Source organism: Arthrobotrys flagrans (genome assembly GCF_004000055.1).
Source record: "Arthrobotrys flagrans strain CBS H-5679 chromosome Unknown unitig_15, whole genome shotgun sequence".
Classification (NCBI taxonomy): Eukaryota; Fungi; Ascomycota; class Orbiliomycetes; order Orbiliales; family Orbiliaceae; genus Arthrobotrys; species Arthrobotrys flagrans.
Window position 1 is genome coordinate 4,660,321 of NW_027137545.1, and position 23,405 is coordinate 4,683,725.

At 47.0% G+C, this 23,405-nt stretch overlaps 4 protein-coding genes across 4 annotated transcripts; all 4 read left to right on the top strand.

Annotated features, from left to right (window-relative positions):
• Window positions 1-925: 925 nt before the first annotated feature.
• DFL_001271 (uncharacterized protein) lies at window positions 926-3,930 on the top strand (the record flags this gene model as incomplete). Its single annotated transcript, XM_067629863.1, has 2 exons — window positions 926-955; window positions 1,171-3,930. The coding sequence occupies 2 exons, from the start codon at window positions 926-928 to the stop codon at window positions 3,928-3,930; spliced, it is 2,790 nt and encodes a 929-aa protein (XP_067495841.1).
• Window positions 3,931-6,380: 2,450 nt separating this feature from the next.
• Window positions 6,381-7,439, top strand: DFL_001272 (uncharacterized protein; the record flags this gene model as incomplete). Its single annotated transcript, XM_067629864.1, has 5 exons — window positions 6,381-6,429; window positions 6,620-6,708; window positions 6,943-7,113; window positions 7,199-7,368; window positions 7,433-7,439. 5 exons carry the CDS (start codon window positions 6,381-6,383, stop codon window positions 7,437-7,439), a joined length of 486 nt encoding a protein of 161 aa, XP_067495842.1.
• A 9,162-nt stretch (window positions 7,440-16,601) lies between these two features.
• On the top strand, window positions 16,602-18,959 carry DFL_001273 (uncharacterized protein; the record flags this gene model as incomplete). Its single annotated transcript, XM_067629865.1, has 1 exon — window positions 16,602-18,959. One exon carries the CDS (start codon window positions 16,602-16,604, stop codon window positions 18,957-18,959), a length of 2,358 nt encoding a protein of 785 aa, XP_067495843.1.
• A 2,623-nt stretch (window positions 18,960-21,582) lies between these two features.
• On the top strand, window positions 21,583-23,003 carry DFL_001274 (uncharacterized protein; the record flags this gene model as incomplete). Its single annotated transcript, XM_067629866.1, has 5 exons — window positions 21,583-21,586; window positions 21,649-21,657; window positions 21,857-22,350; window positions 22,411-22,545; window positions 22,611-23,003. The coding sequence occupies 5 exons, from the start codon at window positions 21,583-21,585 to the stop codon at window positions 23,001-23,003; spliced, it is 1,035 nt and encodes a 344-aa protein (XP_067495844.1).
• Window positions 23,004-23,405: the final 402 nt, after the last annotated feature.

A 23,405-nucleotide genomic window follows, 5' to 3' on the forward strand; every position in this document is an offset into this window, starting at 1 on the left:
TTCTCGAATTTTGCATTGCTTCACCCAGGTTCTATGTGAGTAATCACGGTGCTATCTAGGTGGCTATTCCTGGATTCTTGTTGCAAATATTCTCATTGCGAACAATTCTCCCCTAATACCTTTATCACCCTTCACCATCACCCTCATCTTCCCACGTATATCCCAATACAAACTCCCCTCTCTACCATCGGATTACACGGCTCATATCATTTTTTATTTCTATCGTCGCTCTTATTCCTCTTTGGATCTCACTGTTCCTTCTGCACGAGTTTATTCTCTCTCGGGTATCTCGATGCTAACCACTGCATTCTTCTTGCAGAGAAACACCTTTTTTTGTTATTTTTTTCGAGAAAAAAAGTAACTACAAAAAGTAAGTACCATTTATCTTCGTTTTTATCGTGCCTTTCTCTCCCAATCTTCACCTTCGCCTTCTCCTTGATCGACGACATCGACGATACTCTACAGGCTGGCCGTTTGGCTTTCGCCAGCATCTGACGACGCCAGCCAATAGGATGCATGGTTTTCCGGCTGGGTTGATCAGCCGTGGTTTGCACGAAAAGTCTCTTCTTTCCGTTTTCACGCCTTCCCCTGCAAATTTGCCCAGCTGGCCCTTCCTTTTCTGGCTCGTCCCGTTAGGAACTGGCATTTTATGCGCCACAAAGGAAAGCATGCAAGGTTCAAAACAACGAAGCATCAAATTTCACTTCTACCCCCAAATATCCACTGTCGAATAATCGACGAGATTTTTTTCACGTCTACGCGCTTTCACTCCTGGCTCCGTTTTCTCTATCGTCGCCTTCTCAAGGTGATCGTACCTACGGAAAGATTTCTTGAAAATCCTTCTGGTGGAAATACGAGATCGGGCCATCAGTGGCGGTAGCACCCTTTTTAATCACGATTTATTCATATCAAATGGAATGCAAACATGTTGGGCCTTTTCAGTCATCCCGCCCTGGTAATATTCTACTTCCAATTTACTCACTCTTCCCCTTCGGAGATCCTCGACGGTTTCATCGTTTCGACATGGAATCAGGGTCTATCACATCATATTTACTGCTTTCTGGTCTACGCTCGCATGCATTTTCTTTCTGGGCCCATGTCTGGAACAATTATTTTATTTTATTATATGAGATTTTTGAAGTTAAATGCTAACATGGACTATAAATTTAGGTCATGGCGCGTACCAAGAAAGATACGGCTATGCAGGGCGCTCCACCCTCAGGAGACCCCGAGGCCACCGAGGCCCATGCTGGCGAGCACAGAAGAGCCAGCGCTAGGGCACCAACGGTGCCATTTCAAATGGTGACCCGGAGGGGGGCCCAGAAGCGGACGAGCGGCGGTTCTGATGAACACACCGTCATTCCCAATGACCTAGCTTTGGCCGGGGAAGAAGTTTACCCCGAAGTTGCCGCGCTGCCAACACCAGTTGGTCAAGGGGAGAACGAACCTGAGCCGCAAGGTGAGAGCTCTGGGGCCGTTCCTTCTGTAGACGACGCAGGAGATGCGCCTCGGCGCTCTTCTCGCGTCGTTTTAAAGAAGGTCGCACAGCCGGCGCAGAGGACTCTTCTCCTCATACTCCGACTTAGCCCTGCTAAGTTGGAGTCTGTGACACCGCTGACCGAAAGACTGGTAGTGGGGGGCTCCTCTGTCAAACCAAGCCCTCCCATTCAATCCCCTATCAGCCCCGTGGTGGAAGGGTCAATCGCCCCATCTACTGAGGGTCTGATCCCGACCCCCCGTAACAAGAGACCAAGGAACAAGAAAGCAGCATCTCCGAACGCTGATGAGGCCAATGCCGAAGAGGAGCGTCCTCCGAAGAGGAGGCGTAAGAAGAAGTCCGTCGACGTGGCGGCCGGGGAGGAGCCTAGACTCCTAGAAAATGCTGAACTAGCAGCAATTCAGCAACCGGAACCCACCCTCCCCGCCTCGGTCCCTCCCTCTCTCCCTCCGCCCCCAATGAGCCCGAAGCCATCTACACCCGTGCTCGAAGTAGAGGCTCCAAAGGCGGAGCCTCCACTTGAGCCCCTTAAAGTAGAGGTCTCGCAGCCGGAGGAGCCGCTGCAGAAGAGGCGGGGGCGCCCACCAAAGTCGGAGCTCCTCAGGAGGCAGCGTCAACCACGACAACCGGTTGCCGCCCCGGCCGCTCCAGTCGGCCACCCAGTCGGGTCGTTGGCCCACCAGTTCCGAGAGCAGATGCCGGAGGGGATGAACATGCTCGACATCATTGCACTAGCTCAGCACATGCGAGCCAAAGACCTCCAGGCTAAGAAGAGGCCGATGAAGCGGAGTATCAAGAAGGGGTACAGGGTAGAGCACAGGGTCACACGTGAGTGGTGCGCCCAGCGGGGCCAAAAGTTAGTTGGACAACAGCGGAAGATCAGGCGACATGTCCAGCGTGCCAATGTGGCACTGGCCGACCAAGCAATCAGGTTGGCCCAGCACGATCCGACGTACTTCTCTGAAGCAGGACTTGGCGCACCTTTTTATCTTGCAGGCTTGCAACAGGCAGCCGAGCAGCGAGACAGGACTCGCAAGATTGGCGACATGAGGAGGGATTTCGAGTTGCAGGCAGTGGACAATCGAATCCAGCACATTAAGCTGAGGAGGAGACGCCAGATCCGGGACGAAATCGTCGATGGTTTGGAAAAGCTCGCTGTCGAGAAAAATCACTTCTCTAACATCATCCGAACCTTTGCCGCTGAACACCCCGACAAGTTGGATGAGATTATCGAGGAATGCGAGGAGACCGGCGGAGACCTAAGCACGGCCATCCTTAAGACCGCCTGCGAGACACATTCGAGAAACATCGAGGAGGAAGTTGACAACAATATCTGGGGATCCCGCGGCCACGGGCTTGGTAAATGGTTCAAATTTGTGGATGATAACCGCATGGATTTTGATTTAGACGAGGAGGGGAGGGAGGAGGAGGAACCAAAAGCAATTCCAGAACATGACGAAGTTCTGGTGCCGAACGAAGGTGCCGTATCGCATGAGAAGCAACAGCCACCAATGTCGTTTGAGAGAGAAGGGTCTCCAGGATTTGATGAGAGGGAACAGCCGCCAACGTCAAATGAGAGGGACAGGTCTCCGACACGCGAAGGAGGAGAAGAACTGGTCTCGACGATGAGAGCGGAGGAATTCCAGTTATCAGACGAACCGGGCCAGGCCCATATCAACCTTTCGGAATTGTTGGAGGTCGCAACCCAGGAGCTCCAGACCAGCAGCGAATCCGCTCCCAAGAACCTGACACCTGAAGTCGAAGCCGAACTGTTGGATGTTCTTGCATCGGCTGCAGCCGAGAGAGAACACATCCCAGACACTCCCGAAGTATTACTTCCACTTTCCCCCGGACCATCTTTACCTAAGGAACCGTCTCCAGCACTCCAGGAGGGACCTTCGCCAACCTTTTCGGAAGACGAAGGCCTCGTCGCCACTTCCGCATCACCGCCCCCATCATTCGGAAGAGAGGGTAGTATCGATGAAAGAGCTAGCAATTTCAGCAGCAGAATTGTAGAGCCGTCGGCCGAACCCGGTTTCGCACTTAGTGGACCTGCGCCGCCACCGGAAGTTTTAAAACCATCAGCTCTTTACCAGGAAGCAGACCATGGCAGTAGATTTACTGGGGAAACAAGACGTTGGAGTGATAATAGGATGTTCCCTATGGATAGGGGCGCTACTTTCTCACCTATTGCAACTCACCATCATTTCCTCCCCGGGCCTAGCCCCCCTCCTCATCAAAGCCGTGGATCGAGTGTTCATTCTCTACCACCACCAACGGCTATGTCTAGTCCTGGTCGCTTGCTTCCGTCGCCCGTCCCGTCGACGCGTTTCCCTGCTGCATACCAAGCACTCCCCCAACGCAGTCCGAGCCCAGGCTTCTTTAGTCCTCTTCCTCATGATCCTCGTTATCGTGGGGACCAGGCCAGATAAACAACGCTAGTGGTCTGGTGGTACGCGCGTTTCGGAATTTTGAAGTGGGTGTAGACCTAGAACGGGTACCCAAGTACGCTTAGTAACCGCCTAGTCGGAGAAGACGTACCAGGCCTGCAGCCGCTTCTCTCTGAATGTCTGAAATCGCATGATGAAAGAGCCCAGCGAATTCCTCCGGGAGTGTTCCAACCTGCGAGGCCTCACATGGAGTACCGGAGTTCATTTATATGTTTAAAGAGAGGGAGAATAGAAATACCGCCGTATACTGTGGGAAGGTCGTCATCACTTTTCAGGACCCAAACGCGAACCGACAGACAGACGTGCCAAGCTCTTTGCTGCCGAATGTCAAGAATCCTTGTTTCCATCCTTATTACTTGGACTTTCCTGTCCTTCACATTCTCCTCTTGTTCATTTTATCTTCAGAGCCACCATCACCGGATACCCTGGACTGTTTCTGGACCCGCCCGAACGACGTCCCTCTTAGTATCCAAGTTGTTGAGTGTTCGCCACGTCCCGTACCAGCGTATCTTGCTTGGTCACCAGGACGGACGGACAAACAGACAGACTATCAAGGAAGTTTTGCATTTTACGAAGTCACAGGCAAAGCCTGCCTATGTTTTTTTACGGTGTTATTAGGCGCATAGGGGCTTTTTTCTTTTCTTTGACAGATATTTTTATAACTAAAACCGGGAAGCATGGTCTTTGTTTTATGTTGCCCTAGCTCGAATCATCCACCGTCTTTATTACTTCGGTGTACTTTTATTACATGGTCAGCCAGTCGTTCATTTCATCGACTTTGCATGTTGTTTGGTATCTAAATTTTTTAATACGCTTTCTGACATGATGAGCCTGTCATGGGGAGCCTTTTCTTCTGCTGTTATTATTTTACCTTTTATTTGAGTGTATCATACTATATGACCCTTTTTTTATATTCTGGTTGCTGCATGGCAGGAAGGTGGTTGTGTGTGCGTGTGTGTGAAGGTAGCCTTTGTTCTACTTTTTATCTGATCAAGGGCGATAAGGGGATTATTACAATGAAACAGGCTGTTTTCTAGATATATAATCCGCTGGTATATTAACTACCTAATTAAAGTACTTGACTGCTTAAATTACTTGTGATGTCGAGTGTATTCGTCGTCCTAGTCGCGTCCTAGTCGCAGGGTCAGGTCTCAAGGGTGTTCCTCGTGGCTGACGACCGCGACCGAACAAAACGACGGTCATTGACAACCTCTGACCTTAGCTAAATGTCATATTCCCGCGGCTTTGAAACCATTAAGGCCTAGATCACACGTGCATCGTCACCTCGCAACAAACATGTATTAAGTTCATAGAGAAGGGAAGAAATCCGTCACAGGCGTCAGCCTGGTGATGCAAGGCTGCGTCTTCGGCATCCACCAGAAGTGTCAACAGAATTCGCGGCGGCAAGGCGCCTAAAAGGCTCTCACGTACTCGTCTCAGTGATATTTTCTGCTTGAGTCACCGATGTGTGTTCGCTCGGATCCAAGTTCCATGTTGAACAAAGTGGGTTAAGCTTAAAATGGCCATTTCGAGCAATCTTGGCTGATAATATACCCCACTAATGACGAACAAAAGGAACAACAGCCAGGCCATGGCAAGGCCATGAGCAATACCATGGGCAGCCTTGTATCTCTTTGTCCGCTTCATCGCTGCCTCCAGAAATTAGATCTGATTGCGAATCGGATTGAGGAATTTTTACATTCAGCTAACATAGTTTGGTTGTTGGAGTTTTTGGCCATGTAATGCAAATGCATGCCTGGATCCGAACCCAACATAACTCTGCGTCTTTGGACGGTACTAGCCAGGGCCGAATCCTTGGAGTTAGTTTTTAACAAGAAGAAGAATAATGCACTATGGTGTAGCACGTAGCTTTTTAGGCGTGAGCTATGACTGCGCAAGTGCACATCATAACGAATATCCAGATATGGACATTTCGTATGCGTGGAAGGCGGTGGAACCGTTCCCCGCCATGCTGCGGGAACAAAGGAGCGGCGGGATTCATCCATTTTGCGTGATAGCTCTGCCACATTGGCATGGGATGTTAGTCAATCAATGGGAAATAATTGTTTCATCCGGATCATAGTCAGAGTATTGGTTAGTAAGGAGTGGTGGTGTTTGTGCCTATATTTGTGGTGTGGGTTGTGGCCGTACTATTTTAAGTGAGAAAGGATCCCACCTTAACTCAACTTCTCCTCTTCCTCACTCACCCACTCCACCTTCATCAAACATCAACCTCAACAGCCGACATCATCTCCACCACCAGCACCGTCACACGCAGCTTCGTCTCCAGCTTCCTCTGAGAACAGCTTGTATCCAACGTTTACGCGTATTTATAAAGATATCCGTCTGCCAGTCAGCTTCTCGACTCCCCAGACTCTCGATACTCACTCTTCCTTCCATCAAAAGCTATCAACACCAACAAACCAGCAAAGATGTCGCAGATTACCCTACTCTCCTCCGACAATGTCGAGATGAAAGTTGGTAAGTACTAAAATCCCGGTTCCTTGTCTTTGGAAGCTTCACAGCTTCTCTTTATCCCGAGGAGAAGCTGTGTCCTAAGCTAGCTAGCTAGGTGGTGGTGGTAGCTTCATAGCGGGGTTTTCATGACCTCCGAAAACATGCCACTTTGTCACGTCGAATCCTAATGCTAACTATTTATCTTTCTTCGCAGACAAGGAGGTCGCTGAGCGATCGATCTTGATTAAGAACATGCTAGAGGATGTCGGCGAAACCCCAGACCAGGCGATCCCAATTCCCAACGTGAGTTCCAGATGCCCTTCCAGATGCTTTCCACTCTTCTCCGATTTTCCCGTACCTTCTGCATACCTCATGCGTCATGTTTAATGGCCTTTTTGAGAATCTGGCCTTAAGCATCTGGTTGCAGATCCCCATGGATATTCCGAATCTCCCTCCGATCCCCTTAAAATAACTCCGACTTGTCATATCCACATGGCTTTTTTTGCAGATGGGTTAACTAATTTTAACATATTACAGGTTAATGAAGGTGTCCTTCGCAAGGTTATCGAGTGGTGCGAGCATCACCGAAACGACCCCCCACCACCAGCCGATGAGGACAGCGACTCCCGCAAGAAGTCGACAGATATTGAGGAGTGGGACCAGAAATTCATGCAGGTCGACCAGGAAATGCTCTTTGAGATCATCTTGGTAGGTCATTCCTCCAGGAATAGTCACCATTTTACAACCTGGATAATTGGTCACGTTGCTAATCGGGTCACGTGAAATGCCACAGGCTGCCAACTACCTCGACATCAAGCCACTTCTCGATGTCGGTTGCAAGACCGTTGCCAATATGATCAAGGGAAAGTCTCCTGAGGAAATTAGAAAGACCTTTAACATCCAGAACGATTTCACTCCCGAGGAGGAGGACCAGATTAGACGTGAGAACGAGTGGGCAGAGGAGTAAGTTTGCAAATCTACTGGACCTTTTTTTGAGAATATCCAAAACTAACTCTACAACCTTTAGTCGTTAAATATAATGAATGGTCGATTGTTTTTGCCAACTCGCATTTTTTCTTTTCTCGCACTCTTCTGTTTTTCCTTCCCAATGTCTACATATGTCTTTCTATTGCTCCTTCCTCCCGGTGAAGCGGGATTTGGGGGTTTTCTCATGATGGCTACACGGTGTTTGTTTCCCTTTATTATTCCTCCTTTTTCTTTTTTGCTCCCTGGTATTCTATGACTTTTAGAGGATTCACAATAACGCGCATCACTCTTCCGGATCAAAAAAACCCTTTCCATCCACCCGCTAGCTGGTGTTAAAACGCTTTCTTCTGTCGCTCCTCAACCTTTTCTCTCCAACCTTTTCCGATTCTAGACTTTATAGGAACTCTGGTGGAAAGTTGGAAGGTATATTGCTGTCCTCCTGATGGGAATGTAATGTACTTTTTTGTTTTGTGGGAGAGGAAAAGAGAAAAAAATAACTTTAGTAGTTAGGGAAAATTGAATGCTGCGTGGTGATAAATATCCTTTGTCGTTTTTAGTTAATTGTGGTAGACTTTGAATGTTAGTTAATATAGTAGAATCTCGAATTCGAGAGGGCCTTTGAAGTTCGTCTTATGATCATGAGATTTAAGGGTGAGAAGTTTTAAGGAGGTTATTTCTGAAACGCGATATTGAGGAGAATTTGAGATCGCGATATACTGGCACACGCGGACGTCGTCTCGAGCTCGAGGTTAACATGCGACACGTATGTACGGACGTAGATGTTCTAGCGGGGTGTAGGTAGAGGAGTCATAGGTGGGCCGGTTGAGTCTTTTCTGGGGTTCCTGGGATCGTAGGTTGACGGCCGGACTTGCTTGGGTATGTGTGTTAGAAAACGGGAGTTCTCTATTCGATTAAAATCTCCAACCTCAAGAATCACCGAAGCCTGGAGACGGTGAAATAGATGACTGCCAAGAGTAGACTAATTACATTATCGCACGAACACGTGATGCGTTCAAAGAATGACTTGGAAAAAAGACACACGCGCAACTCATGGAGGCTTGCAGTCTCGTGACCATCTCACTTAGATCTAGCCTAGGATGTTGGTATTATGGTTTGAAGGGGAAGCACCGGTGTCTAGATACTGTATGTTACGTAGGCCCGGGCGGGCCCGGTTCACGAAGCAAGTGTATATGTATCTTAGGTGCTGGATTGGTGCTTCGAAAGTTACGAGGGTAGAAAAAGTACTAGCTATGGTAATTTGCTAATAGGAAAAGGGAAATGGAAATGAATTAATACCGATTCCTTCGAGCTTAAGGCTCTTTCACTGTCCCTCTGGGTTCAATCCGTATCCTTTTCTTGCGAGTCCGCGGAAGACCTATAGCTAGCAGAGCCGGGAGTCAAAGAAGTACCCGCGATTCTTGCACGCCGTAAGAACGGGTTTTTAGGAGCAATTCCTATTGAAATTAAGTACACCGATTGGAACTTTGATCCTCAACTAGAAACAATAAACTCGATTTGTGGCAGTACAAATTTATTACATTTCGAATCCATCATTTGCGACATTACAACTTCAGAGATATAAATGGGATCTACAGGTAGGTCCCTGGGGCATGGTGATATTTCTCGAATAATGAAATATGGTCTCCAGGATGGGTCTAAGTTTCGGCTACTGTTTACGCGCTAGGGTGGCCGACCTAGTTTACCGATATCAGGACTGTGGTAGCCCAAGCGGCAGTTGATGTTACCTTGGTATTCAAGATTCAACGATAAGCATGGATCTCCTTCGGGAAAGCCAAAAAAAACTCATATGAAGGTGACATACCTTTGACGTGAACGCTGTCAACGTCTCCATTTGTATCATACGACCCCTTTTTTGTCGCGATCGTCGAGCTCAAAGTAGAAACTCGAACATACCAACTGATCCGCAAGAATCTTTATATGCTTATCAACATCTTGAACTTGTTTGCGTGTCTTAGATTCGACCTTTGGTAGAGAATCCACGTCGTCCAAATGCGGAGGGTCGTCAACCCCGTCAAATTTTACATTCCATCGTACGTATCGGTTTTCGGTTCGCTAGATTGAAACCGGCTCTGAATCTGAATCTGCATCTAAACCATCATCTTCGAGCCAGGTGTTCCAGGTTCGTTCTGAAGCGGTGCTACTTTCAATATGGTTTGTGGCGATCCAATGTAGTCGCTCGAGCCGCAGCGCCTCGGGATCGAAACCTTTTCTCTTTCTTGGGTCCAGGGTTCGAGTTGTACCCAGATCCGAGCGATAGTACAATGCCAAGAGGTAAGTGCTTAACCTCTGACCATATTAGTTTGCGTTCTGAATCCGCAGCAAAGATCGGATTATTGTGGTAGATTCCACCGTCCAAGTAAACCTCCTTCGACGCAACATGGGCGAATTCTTTCAAGTATCCGGGTGTTACGCATGTAGCTCGAGCTCTATGACTGGGCTAGATAATCCACCTTGAAGGATAATTCTTGAAGGACAAATTGGCTTACGCTTCCTAGGTTTTTTTGACAATCGAAGATCGTGACCAAGAGCGTTTCCAAGGCATTGGAGGAAAATCAATTGGCTGAGTCCAAGTACTCCTCCTCTGCGCAGGCAGCCTGCATGTTAGGACAGGGATTCTAAAAAAAAAATAATGATGATAAAGGAGTAGGTAATGTGATCTCTTACCCGTCGAGTGATAGCACGCGGACCTCTGCAGATGGAGGTTTCACTGCAAATACTTGAGATGGCCAGAATTTTTGATCACTAGGATGCATCGAGCAGTACGCTATTCTGATGCAGCCAGCTTCTAGTGGGGTGTCATATGTTTGAAGGAATGGAGTACAGATAACATTGCCGCACTTTAAGTGGTGTTCCGGACTGTGAAAAAAGCAGACGAGGCAGGCGGCGTGGCTAATGAAGTTGCTTGGGCCACCGAAGCTCCTGTAAAATGGTACCATGCAATCATTTTTATGAAGATCTGCTACTAATGTAAGTTCGTCTTTGCTCTCGGATTCTCCGTTACTTTGCCCTTTCAATTTGGCTTCGATAGAGGCGAAGGATTCTAGTATTAGATTCCCAAAGGTCTCGATGTATTCTGGTTTTAGCAGGCGACGTATTCATCAGCAGCAATAGTTTTCCCATTGGAGTCCCGGTGACCTTTGGTTTTATGACCAACTCTGTAATTGACGCAGCGGATTTTGGTAGGACCTATACGCACATTCCAAATGCTGGTCGAAAAAATCTGTGAACGCATCATCGCAGGAAGGTCCATATTCAGGAAAGATCTTTGAAGCCGTGCCTATAATTTTAAAGTTATTCGAATCCACAAATAGGGCAAACGAAGTTCGAACGTTCCAATGCTTACCGGGAATCTGTTGGTGAGCAGCATCTAGCAGAATGCACGAAGCGATCGTAGGGGCTACCCTACGGAGAGTCAACTCGGCTTTACTAGCTTCGGAGCTACTCCTTTTACTTTTTTCAGTGATATGTTGCTTGACACCTAAGATTAATTTTAAAATACTTCCACCACAGTCCGACGGAATCGGGTTGTGGGCAAAAGTTGACTTGGCAAAGTCAAAATATGTGCTAAGACTATTAGCAAAGTGGTCGTAAGCCGACTGTGGATGGATCTGAAAAGCCGTGGAACTCATAAACATTCGCCTTTCTCTTTTCATTCTGTGAGAACGTTGAACATCGCTCTTTATCTCCCCATAAAGTTGGGAGACCTGTTGCTTTATCAAGTTACTCTGGCCTTTTCGAGGAATCCGCACTACTCTAGTCCCGTCGTAGTAAAGTTTTAACAAATCCTGGACAATTTGAACGCTCATACCGCGCTCTTTCCAGTTTACTTGAAAAGAAGACGAAGAAGCATATGGTTAGAAGGTCTCCCAATCTCGGGTTTGTAACTATAGGATAGCTTATTTTGTTTCCTGTAACACAAAATCCACTACATCTGAGAATGCAAAAAGAATCCGAGGATACAGCTCCGAGATAATGTATTCACGCCTTCTTTTCGCATCATTTTTTGCCCACTTGAGTTCGCGCTTTGAGCTCTGTTGTACCTTTCTGTCTCCCCGACTAAACAAAGGCTTCGCTTTGGCAAGCTGCTCCGATGCTTTTTGAATTTTGTTTTCTCATGTGTGAGGGATCTCGAGCCTAGCGGCGTCCGCTCCCCACCTTCTAAGCCCTCACAACCAGTGTAAAGTATGGGGCGACCATTGTCCGAGTTGTAGGTTGAGGGTCACAGAATAAGTGAACGTCCCCAGAAGTTGAAAGTGTGCTATAACACGCTGCTGATTGAACTACTGGTATTTCACATGGCAATTTACCAGGGTAGTCAAGCTCCATCAACATTCTGATGATTGTGCTTTTCCGGACCTTACAGAGAACATTCTAAACCATAATCAGTCTAAATCTAGAACGGAGGTTCCTAGTTAACAAGATTGTAGGTACTCATAGTTGAATTCTTACCAGTAAATCCGACGAAGGATACAAGCGCAGGATAGGCTTTCTCATTTAGCCCTGAAACGGTGTTTCCATAGTGCCCAAGCTCTTGGAAATGATATCATTCTCATCGTCTTTAATGACGGCAAATCAAGCTGTGTCCTCGTCTGGATTGTACAAAACCTCTTGGTCTTCCTCTCCGATTTGAGGCTCAAGTATTCGGTCTAGTTTTTCTTCTACAGCTAGGTCTATTGGCTCATGCCGCTGTACTCTGACTCCTCTTAGATTATTCGCCGCCGCTTTATGTGGTAGAGCCTCTGGCCAACAAGTTTCGCAAGACGCTACTTGGCAACGATTGCACATCATGCACTTTGGCTCAGGCCTTTTGCAGGAATCGCGGTAAAGAAGTTCACCTGGTGCATCCAGTGCCACGGGCTTCATGGACGCATCTCGTCCTGCTAGTTGAGCAAGTCTTGCTGTCAAAGGGAGAAACGTATTTTCTGCGATTTCTATAGCTCAAAGGAGCTCACTTGATGCGCGTGCACGGCTACTAAAAAGTTCGGTAGACAGTGCAGTAGCTGACTCTGTATCTCTCCCATTGATAAATTGCGAAACTCTCATATTTTCCAAAGCGGTCATGTTGTCGGTCTTTTGCGATAGAGCCTGTGGTATCGCGATTTTAGTTGTGGTATTGGCTTTCTGACGTGTTCGTTAATTCCAAAGGGAAATCCCGAGTCTTTTCCGCCCGGAGGGCTATATGTTTCTCAGGTTAGAATTAATCTTGCAGTGCAATTGATATAATGCTATATATATAATCAATCCATTTCTTACGCTTAATCCGCTTAAGCGCTTGTGGCTTTTCTTCACCGTTACTTTGCATGCATGCTTGCAGCTGACGTATTTGTGTGCGTGTACTATAAAACTCGCATACCTGTGGTATTTGGCTGAAGCCAGGACTAAGGGAAATATCCTCTTCTCCTCCAGCATTATTTAAATTCCTATAGTTATAGTTGTTCCCGAAAGCTAAGCCAATGGACGGAGTTTCGGCTCGGGGCTAATCGATCGCAAAGATTTAACCGGAAGAAGAGCTCAGTAAAGCAAATGTAGAGATTATAAGTGATGTAAGATTTTAAGACAAGCTTCACAGGGTTGTTGCTTTATACGCGCTTTAACTCTGCATCATATCCTACAGCTTAGGGGAGCCATTCGAAAATCAGTCGACAATTCTCAGTGATGAGACTACGATCGGTTGCGGACAGAGAATGAATATTACCCCTCTCGAGCTCCTTCCTGCCCCCCGCTTTTAATCCGCGCCTGGACTTCGAAGCTACCTTTTGACATGGGGGAGGGTATCATCAGCTGGATAGTTGTATGCAGGCTATCACGAACAACGTTATTATTAGCCGAGCGCTACGTCTATAGCTTCATGGAAATGCGATAACTATCTAAGCGTGAGACTAGAAGTAGACCGAACCTGGTTACTCAGTTCTGCACTGCCTGCTCCTCCCTGCACTGTGCTGCAAGTTGGTGTCTCATCATATCAAACTTAGCATTTGTGCGAGGCTCAAATATTCTGTTAAAAGATGTGTTGTTTTTGCTCGGAGTTTTTATAATATTGTGTTTTGAATTGAGGCTTATACTCGGAAAAGGAAGTTTCCGTAGGGTAGCCCGACGGGAAAGCGAGGTAATCGGATTTAACTGATGCCGGAAATGGGGGCGAACTTCACCGTTCTTCGTGTATGAGTTATTAGCAAAACCTTGTTGTAAATGTTGCATTTTGGTAGCCTGTTCTGGAATACAGGGGCCGACGATCCATGAAACGCACTGGATATCCACGTCCTTACTGACCAAAGATATCAGTAGAAATGCCGAATTAGATTTCTTGAAACCTTTAAAATTAATCTCGTTTGTCAGACGCACAAGTATGTATATGTACAATTCTATTTTTGAGTCAATTCCATAGCAAGCGATCTCAAACAACCCGAATCTGATACATCCAAAAACGTTGTCTACGGATGTCGCATACGGATACGTATGTACCCGTGATTGGCTGGGATTTGTGCTCGTTGAAGACGCATGGTGGATGGAGTTGACAAACCGGGCAGTTGATGCATTGGTGGCATGCTTGCCGAAACAGCTGAAGGGGTCGGGTTACAATTCGTAGGCATAAGTATAAAGGATGTCGATTTTTCCCTTGATAGTATTAGTTTCTTTAGTGGAGACTTTACCACGAATTAAATCTTGCCCTACCCTTGACACCGACTTTATCTAAAAATCAAATACGTCATCAAAGCCTTTCAAAGTATTAATATCAAAAGGCTCTATTCTTCTGAGATACTTACTCCGCGCTTGCTTTAGCAAATCTCAAGCGGCACACAATACCCTCTTGATTCGTCCAAATCCGCAAGCCGGGCGGTGAACGGGCGGATTGTAATACGAATGCAACCGAACGTCGACCTTTGACATCGGTTCCTATTACTATAAACCTTGGGTGTCTTACGACTATTACTATCCAGCTAAGGCGTCGCTTACAGTCTTCTTCTTCTGAATTGCTGGGCACTAAGGCTCTTGATGTGATATTTCTAGGGCAGGATAGCGTGATAGACAAGGGTATGGAACTTCATACATACGGCGAAAAAGATGGATGGAGTTGGGTTTGTCGATCTCAATGGGTTTGAAAGGGTTGGCGAACCGTTGTGAGCATTTTAGCTTATATTTTAGAGTTTGGATTTTCAATATTTTTAGTAGTTGAAGAGGAAATCGTACATATGTACAAGAGTATGGCGTTTTTGGTACTATAGCTAGTGCAGTGGGGGTACTGAAGTGTACATGTAATAACTTGGGGTATCAAAAGAAAACACACAATTGCATTGCAGGTTGCACATTGCTAGATCGTCATAAGAAATGTAAGAAAATCATATTCATAAGCGGCTATTTCTCGAGCCGCTTAAGGTAGCAAGGCACCCAGGCTTGGCTAAGTACTATAGCACCAAAGGGTTATTATCCCAAACCCCTAGCCCCCAAAGGTCCAGACCTTTGCAGACACCGAAATGGTCAGATATAATTACACCCACGGAAACCTAAGTCAGGAAGTGAATGGAGATTTTTACGGATCATAGGAGCTTGGCTATCGCATTTAGTCATCGATCCTATAAGTGATAAGATATAGCTATAACCTTTTACCGGGGTGTACGCCATGTTTCCGTCTATGGACGGGGGAGGATTGTCAAAATGCAACATTTTCCGGGTTTCGGATTCGTTTCTCGCGATCGATTGACTGATTAAAAAATTTAAAGAAAATGTTCGATCGCCGGTACTTAGGTGATTTTGAATCTACATGCATATGTAATACTTATGTACACGCGTATGGGGGTATGCGGGTGACATGGGGTCCATGGGTTTGGGGATGTATGTGCATGGGTGGATTAAGTGGGCGGTAAGCCCGAGAGCAAACCTTCTGAAATAGTTTCCCGAGGTTATACAGCGTCTACTGCATGTCGTTTTGACTGATCGTTTTGTCTCTATTTGAACTCAAATGTCCTAGTTCTCCTACTTTAGTATAGTCTTTATATTTAGGATATTGTTACACGATGAGCTGAGTTTTCTAGCCGAGGGGTATATCATAGCAGCGTAAGTATAGTAGTTCTATTTCTATGTATAGACTTAAGTCTGGTCGAAACATCGGGATATCGGTGTATCATAATCACGACTATAACTTCAAATGCTATAACAATGAAACGGTTCTAATGGCAATTTTAAAAATGACTTTGATGACCGATTGCCGTGTACCCTTGAATTAGCAAATGGCGCATTGCATAGACGCACATGCAGGCCCTGACGAGAAAATTAACCATATGGCCCTTTGTGATAATTTCCTAGCACACCCTCATGATTTGAAGAAAATAAGCTTCTACCCGGCTACTATTTCCAACCGGACCGTCTGCATTTCTCAGGAGACTTTCCCCATAGGATGAAGCCTATCGATATGATCCTGACTGCCCTGGTGGGGGAAATGTCAAAATGTGGCTGAGCCAATAGGAGCCTGTTGTGGCTTATGCGCGCTGCCAAACTTGGAAATCGGCCGTGTTCGGTTGGCCGCGTGCAGTTGCCCTTTGTGGAGGGCGGCTCCGCGTGTCAAAGGAGCAGTCCCACTCGCCCTCAACCTCTCAACCCACCCATATGCACCTTGCAGGATCTTGACCTTGCCCCTTTCGTTCGCTCAGGCCCTGTTTGTTGCTGCATGCTCACCAGCATTGAATACACAGTACTGTATACATGCACGATGTGTTCGTCTACATGTAAGTTGGTGCCAGGCAGGCGACGGCTGTGAGGCGATGTGCCTCGCTGAATCAGGAACGCTCGAATTCCCGCCTTGCAGCGTTATATGAAGGGGGGTATATATTAAGGCGAGTATTTCCAGGCAACCTCCTGGATGGTGTTCAATCGATAACTACCTCTTTGCTGACGTAGTTTCGTACGATAGGACCGTTAGACGGAGGACATACAGCATCTAGCAGGGGAGGCGAACGACTCCATGGGTAAGTGACTGAATCTTGACACCTCATAACCTCCGTTCTTTGGGGTATTCTTGGTGGCTGAAGGGACCTTGGCTGACTGGTGTTTTGTTTACTTGGCTGCCCGCTATTAGTTAAACCCCTTCCCTCTCTCGGTTGTTCCGACCTCGTTCATTCATTTACATAACTTCCATTTGCACAACATCTCGCTCGCATCACTGGCTTCGAATCGTCCATAGAAGCGTTCATACAATGCCGTACATAGCCTCCACCCCAGAAGCCCTCGAAGCCCGTCTTGGGCGAACCGACAGCCTAGACCCGGCGACTACCTGTCGTGGCATCAGCATTAGTAGTGGGAAGCCATGTCGACGGAATATCACCGCTAAGGCGCCTTCGGGCAAGAAATCTACGGCTAGTAGCAGCAATGGCGGCCAACCCAACCCGGCAGAAGCGTTCTTTTGCTGGCAACATAAAGACCAAGCAGCCGACACTGTGGTTTTACATAGAACGGATAGCCAGAAGAAGAGGCGGATGCAGGGACGAACCAGCTTTGATTCGTTAGTCGAGGTTATACTAGGGCCTGAGGCTGCTAATAGCCAGGTTGGGCCTGGACAGACCCAGCTTCTTATCAGAAGAGAGACGCGATTGAATGCAGATGAAGTCATGGTCGTGAGCAAGAATACGGTAGCTAAGAAGGATTCAAAGATCGTGAAAACTGCCAAAAAGCCTGGGGAGAGTCAGAATGCCATCTGGGATGCCCTGCACAACCAGCAGAATGGAGCTGCGCAGGGTAGTGACCAGGCACCTTACGGTTCTGATGCGAATGGCCAAGCTCAATATCCTCACATGAATGGTCAATATCAGGATCCTCAAGCAAACGGCCAATATCAGCAGCAGCAGCAGTACCAACATCCAGGGACCCACGGGATATCGCAAGTACAACAGCACTATCCGCCCCACCGTCCTTCGGCGCCTGCAATGGGACGGATAGACGAGACTCCAGGAGATACGTACCCTCCAAACAACGAGTTCAAACCGCCACCGCCCCGGCCTAATAGCTATAGGCCAAAGCGGTCATCGTTACTGGCGCAGTTATTTTGCTGTCTCTCAGTTGAAGACAATAATGACACGCCACCTCCAAGACCACACGTCCAGGCACAGCACCAGCAGGCACCACCCCAAATGCAGTCTGTTAGACCTACTCATCAACCTCCTCCTCCAATAAATACGACTCCTTATCAGGGCAATTACCAGGCGGTACCACCGCAACAGGTTCAACAAGCTCCCTCGAGACCTTCCAGTCACCATCCTCCACATCTAAAGTTCGACGCCCCAATCCGTCTTGAATACCCCCCTAACATCCATGTCCACAATGGTTGGGACAAAACTCCCTACCCACCCAACATGGACGACGACGAACTCCCATCCTCCTCCGCAGACGAAGACTCCGACGGTGACGATGCAGAAAGCATCGCTCTCCCCGATGAAGCCGTCAGCTCCCTATCACCCACCCTTCCTCTCCATCTCTCCGCAAAAACTCGCACCAAAATCACCACCGAAATGCGAAAACCCATTTCACAGAAGGATATGCCAGGCTACATTTACATCTTCTGGCTAAAAGACGACACCAGTGCACCACTGCCAGTCCCAGCGTCCGCGCCACCAACCGTGAGCAGTTTCAATATCCCTCCCTTACCAAGCAACAACGGGTACCTCAAACCTCGCAAAAACAGCTACATCAAAGACCCCGGCTCAGCAGCTCTCTTTCGTGTAGTCGAAGATCCCTACGACGATGATGACGACGACGAAAGTGGCGCTATAAGCCCCACTTCCAACCGACGTAGTCGAGGAGCTAGCATCAGTGCCGCGCCATCATCCCCAGGTGGTAGCAAACCCGGTGAAAAAAGAGTATTATTAAAAATCGGACGGGCACAGAATGTTCAACGTAGATTACACCAGTGGAGTCAGCAGTGCGGTTATAACCTCCAATTACTCCGTTACTATCCGTACGTCTCACTTCAGGATGTGCCATCCGCTGCATCGCTCAAAAGTGGTAGTCCATCACCGGCACATACACCCGGAACACCAGGCCTAAGTGTTAGAACTCCATTAAGTGGGAAACCATCTAGTCCTCCTGCGAACCTTGGAGCAAAGAAGGTTCCGTTTTCGCATAGAGTTGAGCGGTTAATTCATCTTGAGTTGAGAGATGGTTATTACAATGAACCGCACGTATGTGAAACTTGTCAAACCGTTCATAAAGAGTGGTTTGCAGTACCGGGGACGAGGGATGGGATTAAGCGTGTGGACGAGGTTATCAAACGATGGTGTAAATGGGCAGAGAGCCTTGAGGGTGCAGTGAATAATAGGGAACAAGGAGGTGTCAGTGATGGGTTAGGACATCGGAGGGGTGATAGTGGTGTCGCTGCGGTGGGATCTCAGAATTCGAAGTTGAAGGAGGAGAGAACGGTGACCGGTGGGGTTAGAGGAGTGGAGAGGATGCAGTGGGCTGAAGGGTATGAAAGCCACGAGGGGCAGGGTGCGGATGATGCGGACGAGCAGGCGAAGAGGCAGACTAGAGTAGATCGCATGGGAACGTTTGGATTTTTGTAAGGGGTAGTATGGCGATTCTTTCTTCGGGTGGTTCCCTATCTTTTGTTACTTTTGGAGTATCATTTGGCTATATCATATCATATGCATACATTGGGCGGGAATGATAGCGAAATACTATCACTTTTTTTTTTTTTTTTTTTTTTTGGATTGGAGTCCCCTCGGACTGTCAACGTTACGAATGGACGATTGATTTTGGTAACGAGACTTGTATACTATATCATAGACTGGTTTGATAAATTTGATGCAGATGAGGAGAAGGACGTGATAATGTTAGTACTGGAAGAACTATTGGCACCAAATGAGCCCTGGCCATCCGTGGACCTTGAATTCGAGCTCATGCTTGTAATTGAACTCGAAGTAACTGGTAGCCAACCATCCGGGGTAGATCCCGAGTAAACAGCCATTTTCAAGTAATAACCCCCCCTGGCTTCTTCTGAGTCGATATAGCCGATAAGTCTTGCCGTTATATTCCAAGCACATCCCCACTGAAAAATATGCGTGACAATATATCGGTATCCAAAATCTTTCCAGACTCGAGAAGTTCGTGGAGCAGTTCTCCATATCGTCTAGCGAAATCGCTCCTTGACGTCTTTGAACAGAGCCTCTTCTGAGAAATAAAGCCTCGACCGGTTCTCCTCCTGTTAGGAGTCGGCCTCCCCGTAGCAGGAATCTTGGTGCAGGGGCTTCCTCAATCTCAACCAAAGCGAGACGTCCGTCCGAAAGGAGCTGGAAATAAGACCTAGGCAAATCGCCGTCAAACGATTGTAGGATGAAGGAACTCGACGTGCTTGTTGGGGTTGAAACTGAGCTCCATGATGGGGTGATTACACTCCCAGTATAAGTACTAGCTCTAGTATTCATTGGGCCCGTCTCTTCGGATATCGAGGAAGTGCCGGGGCTCCCATGCGACGTCGAATTGGAAGGCAGTCTTGAACTAGTACTCCCATTTCCCATGGTCGAGGGAAACAACGAGGCCCAAATAACGTTTTCACATCGATGCAGTTGTGAAGAGCAGGTTCTTGTTTCTGTCCGCCTTGTCGTTAAAAAGATTGTGGTTATCGTGCAAATGTGCAATGAAATAGTAGAGCCGACAGAATTTAGAGAGCGGCGACCCTCAACCCGCATGATACCCCGTTGGAAGGCTCATAAGTTCGAATGGAGATAATGGCGGCCATACACGTAATTCCTTCGCTATGCCCCAATCGATATGCAATCGCTATTAGTGCCAAAAATCCCATCGGTCCCAGATTAGGACAAGCGGGCCATAGATCCTCACCCGCTCTACATGAGTTGGTGTGTTTTTGGGTCATGATGAACCCATTATTGGCTTTCTTTGCCGTAAAGAGTTCATGCTACTCACCGTCGACAGCCGACGGTCTATTGTTAGTATCATAAGGGCGACAAGGGTGCAATCATCGACCATCGACGGGTTGGTGAACATTATGTTAGATCCTTGGGATACCGCTAAGCCAATTTCTCCACACAAATATCGATCGATTAGTCTCGGATCCTGACGTTAGTACAGGAAGAGGATTTATAAAAACAAAAAGGACGGTGATTTAGTTTAAAACCAAGTGCTGGCTGCGAGACTCAGTCCAAAAATATATGTCAAAAATACAACAAATATCAACACAATATGGTCTCATTTTCTCGGGAGGCCTTTGCAGCTGATTGGATTATATGACTAAAGTCATGTTAATTTATATGACCAACACACGGGCCTTGATTACATGCCTCTGCAGTTCAACAGCTTTGAGGCGACCTCAGTTTCGAGCACTTTCCATTTTCATCTATAAGAAGATCACACATATGCGGGCGTCTTTATAATTAAGCCTAAGATAGTATACTTTTACCTTGTAACTTGAGCTCATATCTATCCGAGCCAGCAACAATACCAGACGTGATAGGTTCTGTCGGTCCCATTATTTGTAGTAAGGATTGAATGGAGGTGATATAACAGAACTAATCTGTTTCAGAACCACGGAAAATAGTTCTATCGAGGTTCAATTATTCCACCAAGGATATTCCGCAAGGCAGCTAAGCCTCACACTTTGCTATCAAAATTGTGGAGACGAGAACTAGGATGGACATTTTCAAGATGGATTTAAGTCTTAGGAAATATCTTGGATCCCATAGCATGTCATCAAGGCAGGGACGCCAAGGTAAACCTTCCCCAAATATTTTTCTACTTATCCTCTTTCAAGCTGTTAATCCTCTTACTTAGCCTGTGGATGGCACAGATCGTCTCTTGGGGAGGTCGTAATGCGGGTGCTGGGATTTTAGCCGGAATTTAGCCTACCTCGCTTCTTTAGTACACAGCAGCCGTATCCGTGGTAAGAATTTTGGCTAAATCGCTCAAGTCTGGGGAACGGAGAAATCGAGAAGAAGGATATCTGCGGGGAGGGTTCGATTCTCATGCCATTAGTAACTAAAGGATCTTACCCCGTGTTTGCTGAGGCAGGTTAACGGTTCCTACGTTAATAATGTCAAACTGCAGGATCTAACTCTACCTCGGAATGCAACTTGGGCCACGGATTATTTAGATCGGCAGCTATGTGTTGCATCGAGGTGGTTGAATTTCCAGTATGAAGGTATAAAGGTCTTGGCTCCGGGTCTGGACAAAATGTGTAAGTTATTCCGTCTTGGAAACTAAAGACCCAGGTCGAGACGCTGAATTTGGGTATTCAAGTTGCAGATGGTAGATATGAAGATAACGAAATGATAGAGTGATGGCTATAAAAGCTATCGCGATCAGTCCGGAAAGGAGATTCAAGCTCACTGCAGCGAATCTGGCCCTTGGTAGCCACTACGGACTATTTAACTTTTTCAAGAGACCTGCAGCTTTTGAACCATAGATCTAAGCTTTTGATATCGACAGAGGCACAACCTCTTATAAGAGATCATGTTGCATCTTAAGCTCACTACGCTCCTCGCGATCCTTCCGCTCTTTGTGTCTGGTGTCCCGACCGCCGGGCCGTACGTAAAGAGAGCAGGTTGCGCAGGTTGCGAAGATGTCGCCCACGGCTTCGCATCCCTAAACGGTGGTACTTATGGCGGTAAAGGTGGTAAAGTAGTCACAGTTACCACACATGCCGACCTAAAAAAGTATGCCGGGGCAACAGAACCGCTCATTATCCGCATCGATGGGACAATCATTGCAGAACCCAAAGGCTACGAAATCCCTGTCAAGAGCTTCAAGACCATCATCGGTGTTGGCGAAACGGGGCATCTAGTCGGTGGCGGGTTTAATATTAATAACCAGAAGAATGTTATCATTCGGAATCTAGAGATCAGCGATACCTATGAGCCAACTGATTATAATGGCAAAGGAGAAGATTGGGATGGTATTCAAGTTGACACCAGTGTTAACATCTGGATTGACCATGTTAAGGCGAGTAGTTTCTTGCGAAGAAAATGAATACACGGAGAGGGCATACTAATACCATGATAGCTTGCCCGGATGAGAGACGGCCTCATTGACCTTCGAAAGGATACTAATTATGTTACTGTCTCGAACTGTCTTCTCTCGGAACACAATAAAGCATTCGGCATCGGATGGACCGAGAATGTTGTCGCTCAGATGACAGTAAGCCATACCCTAATATTCATATGATTGGGTGAGAACCAGAATCCTAACCTAGGCTCTACCAGATCAATGACAACTTCTTCAACTCCACCAACCAACGGGGTCCTTCCGCCGACAATCTCAAATACTGCCACATGTATAACAACTACTTCCTAAACGTCACCTCATATGGCAATTATGCCCGTGGCAAAACCGCATTGCTTGTCGAAAACTCGTATTTCGAAAGAGTCAATGATCCTGTCGTTGCTGGCCCCAACGCCTCGATAAAGAGTAACTGGTTGAAATTCAAAGATTGTACTGGAGATATCCATCTGAATGTGAACCCGCATAAAGTGTTCAAGGCGTCGAAATTTTATGAGTACTCGTTGAAGGATCCTTATGATCTGCCGACTACAATTCCGCCGTTTGTGGGACCGAGCCCGGATATCGGTGTTGAAGAAAAGTTGGAGAGAGAGTGAGGTGAAGATTCCGGATATTCTACGATCTAGGTTCGGTGCTCTAGTATCCGTGTAATAGTAATAGAGCAATATGGTAGCGCTGCAATACGTTTACCTTGCGTCCATATCGCAGATCAGAAACCAGGAATAGTCTCAAGAATGTGGCCTGATATAATCTCGTATTCGCCGCATCAAGAACTAGCGCAGAATTTCAAATTATCCGTATCTGCGTCTCTGAAAATACAGCTGCCCTGCATCTTGGATCGATTAGATTTTCTAAATTCATCTAGTTAGCCAGGTTTGATTCAAAGTGCGTGTTGCAAAGTCGGCTTCCATCGTATGATAGCTGGATCGAAAGAGCTTCAAAATTGAAAACCACTGGAGTTTCTTCGAAGTTGATATTATTATTTTTTGAATATTCTT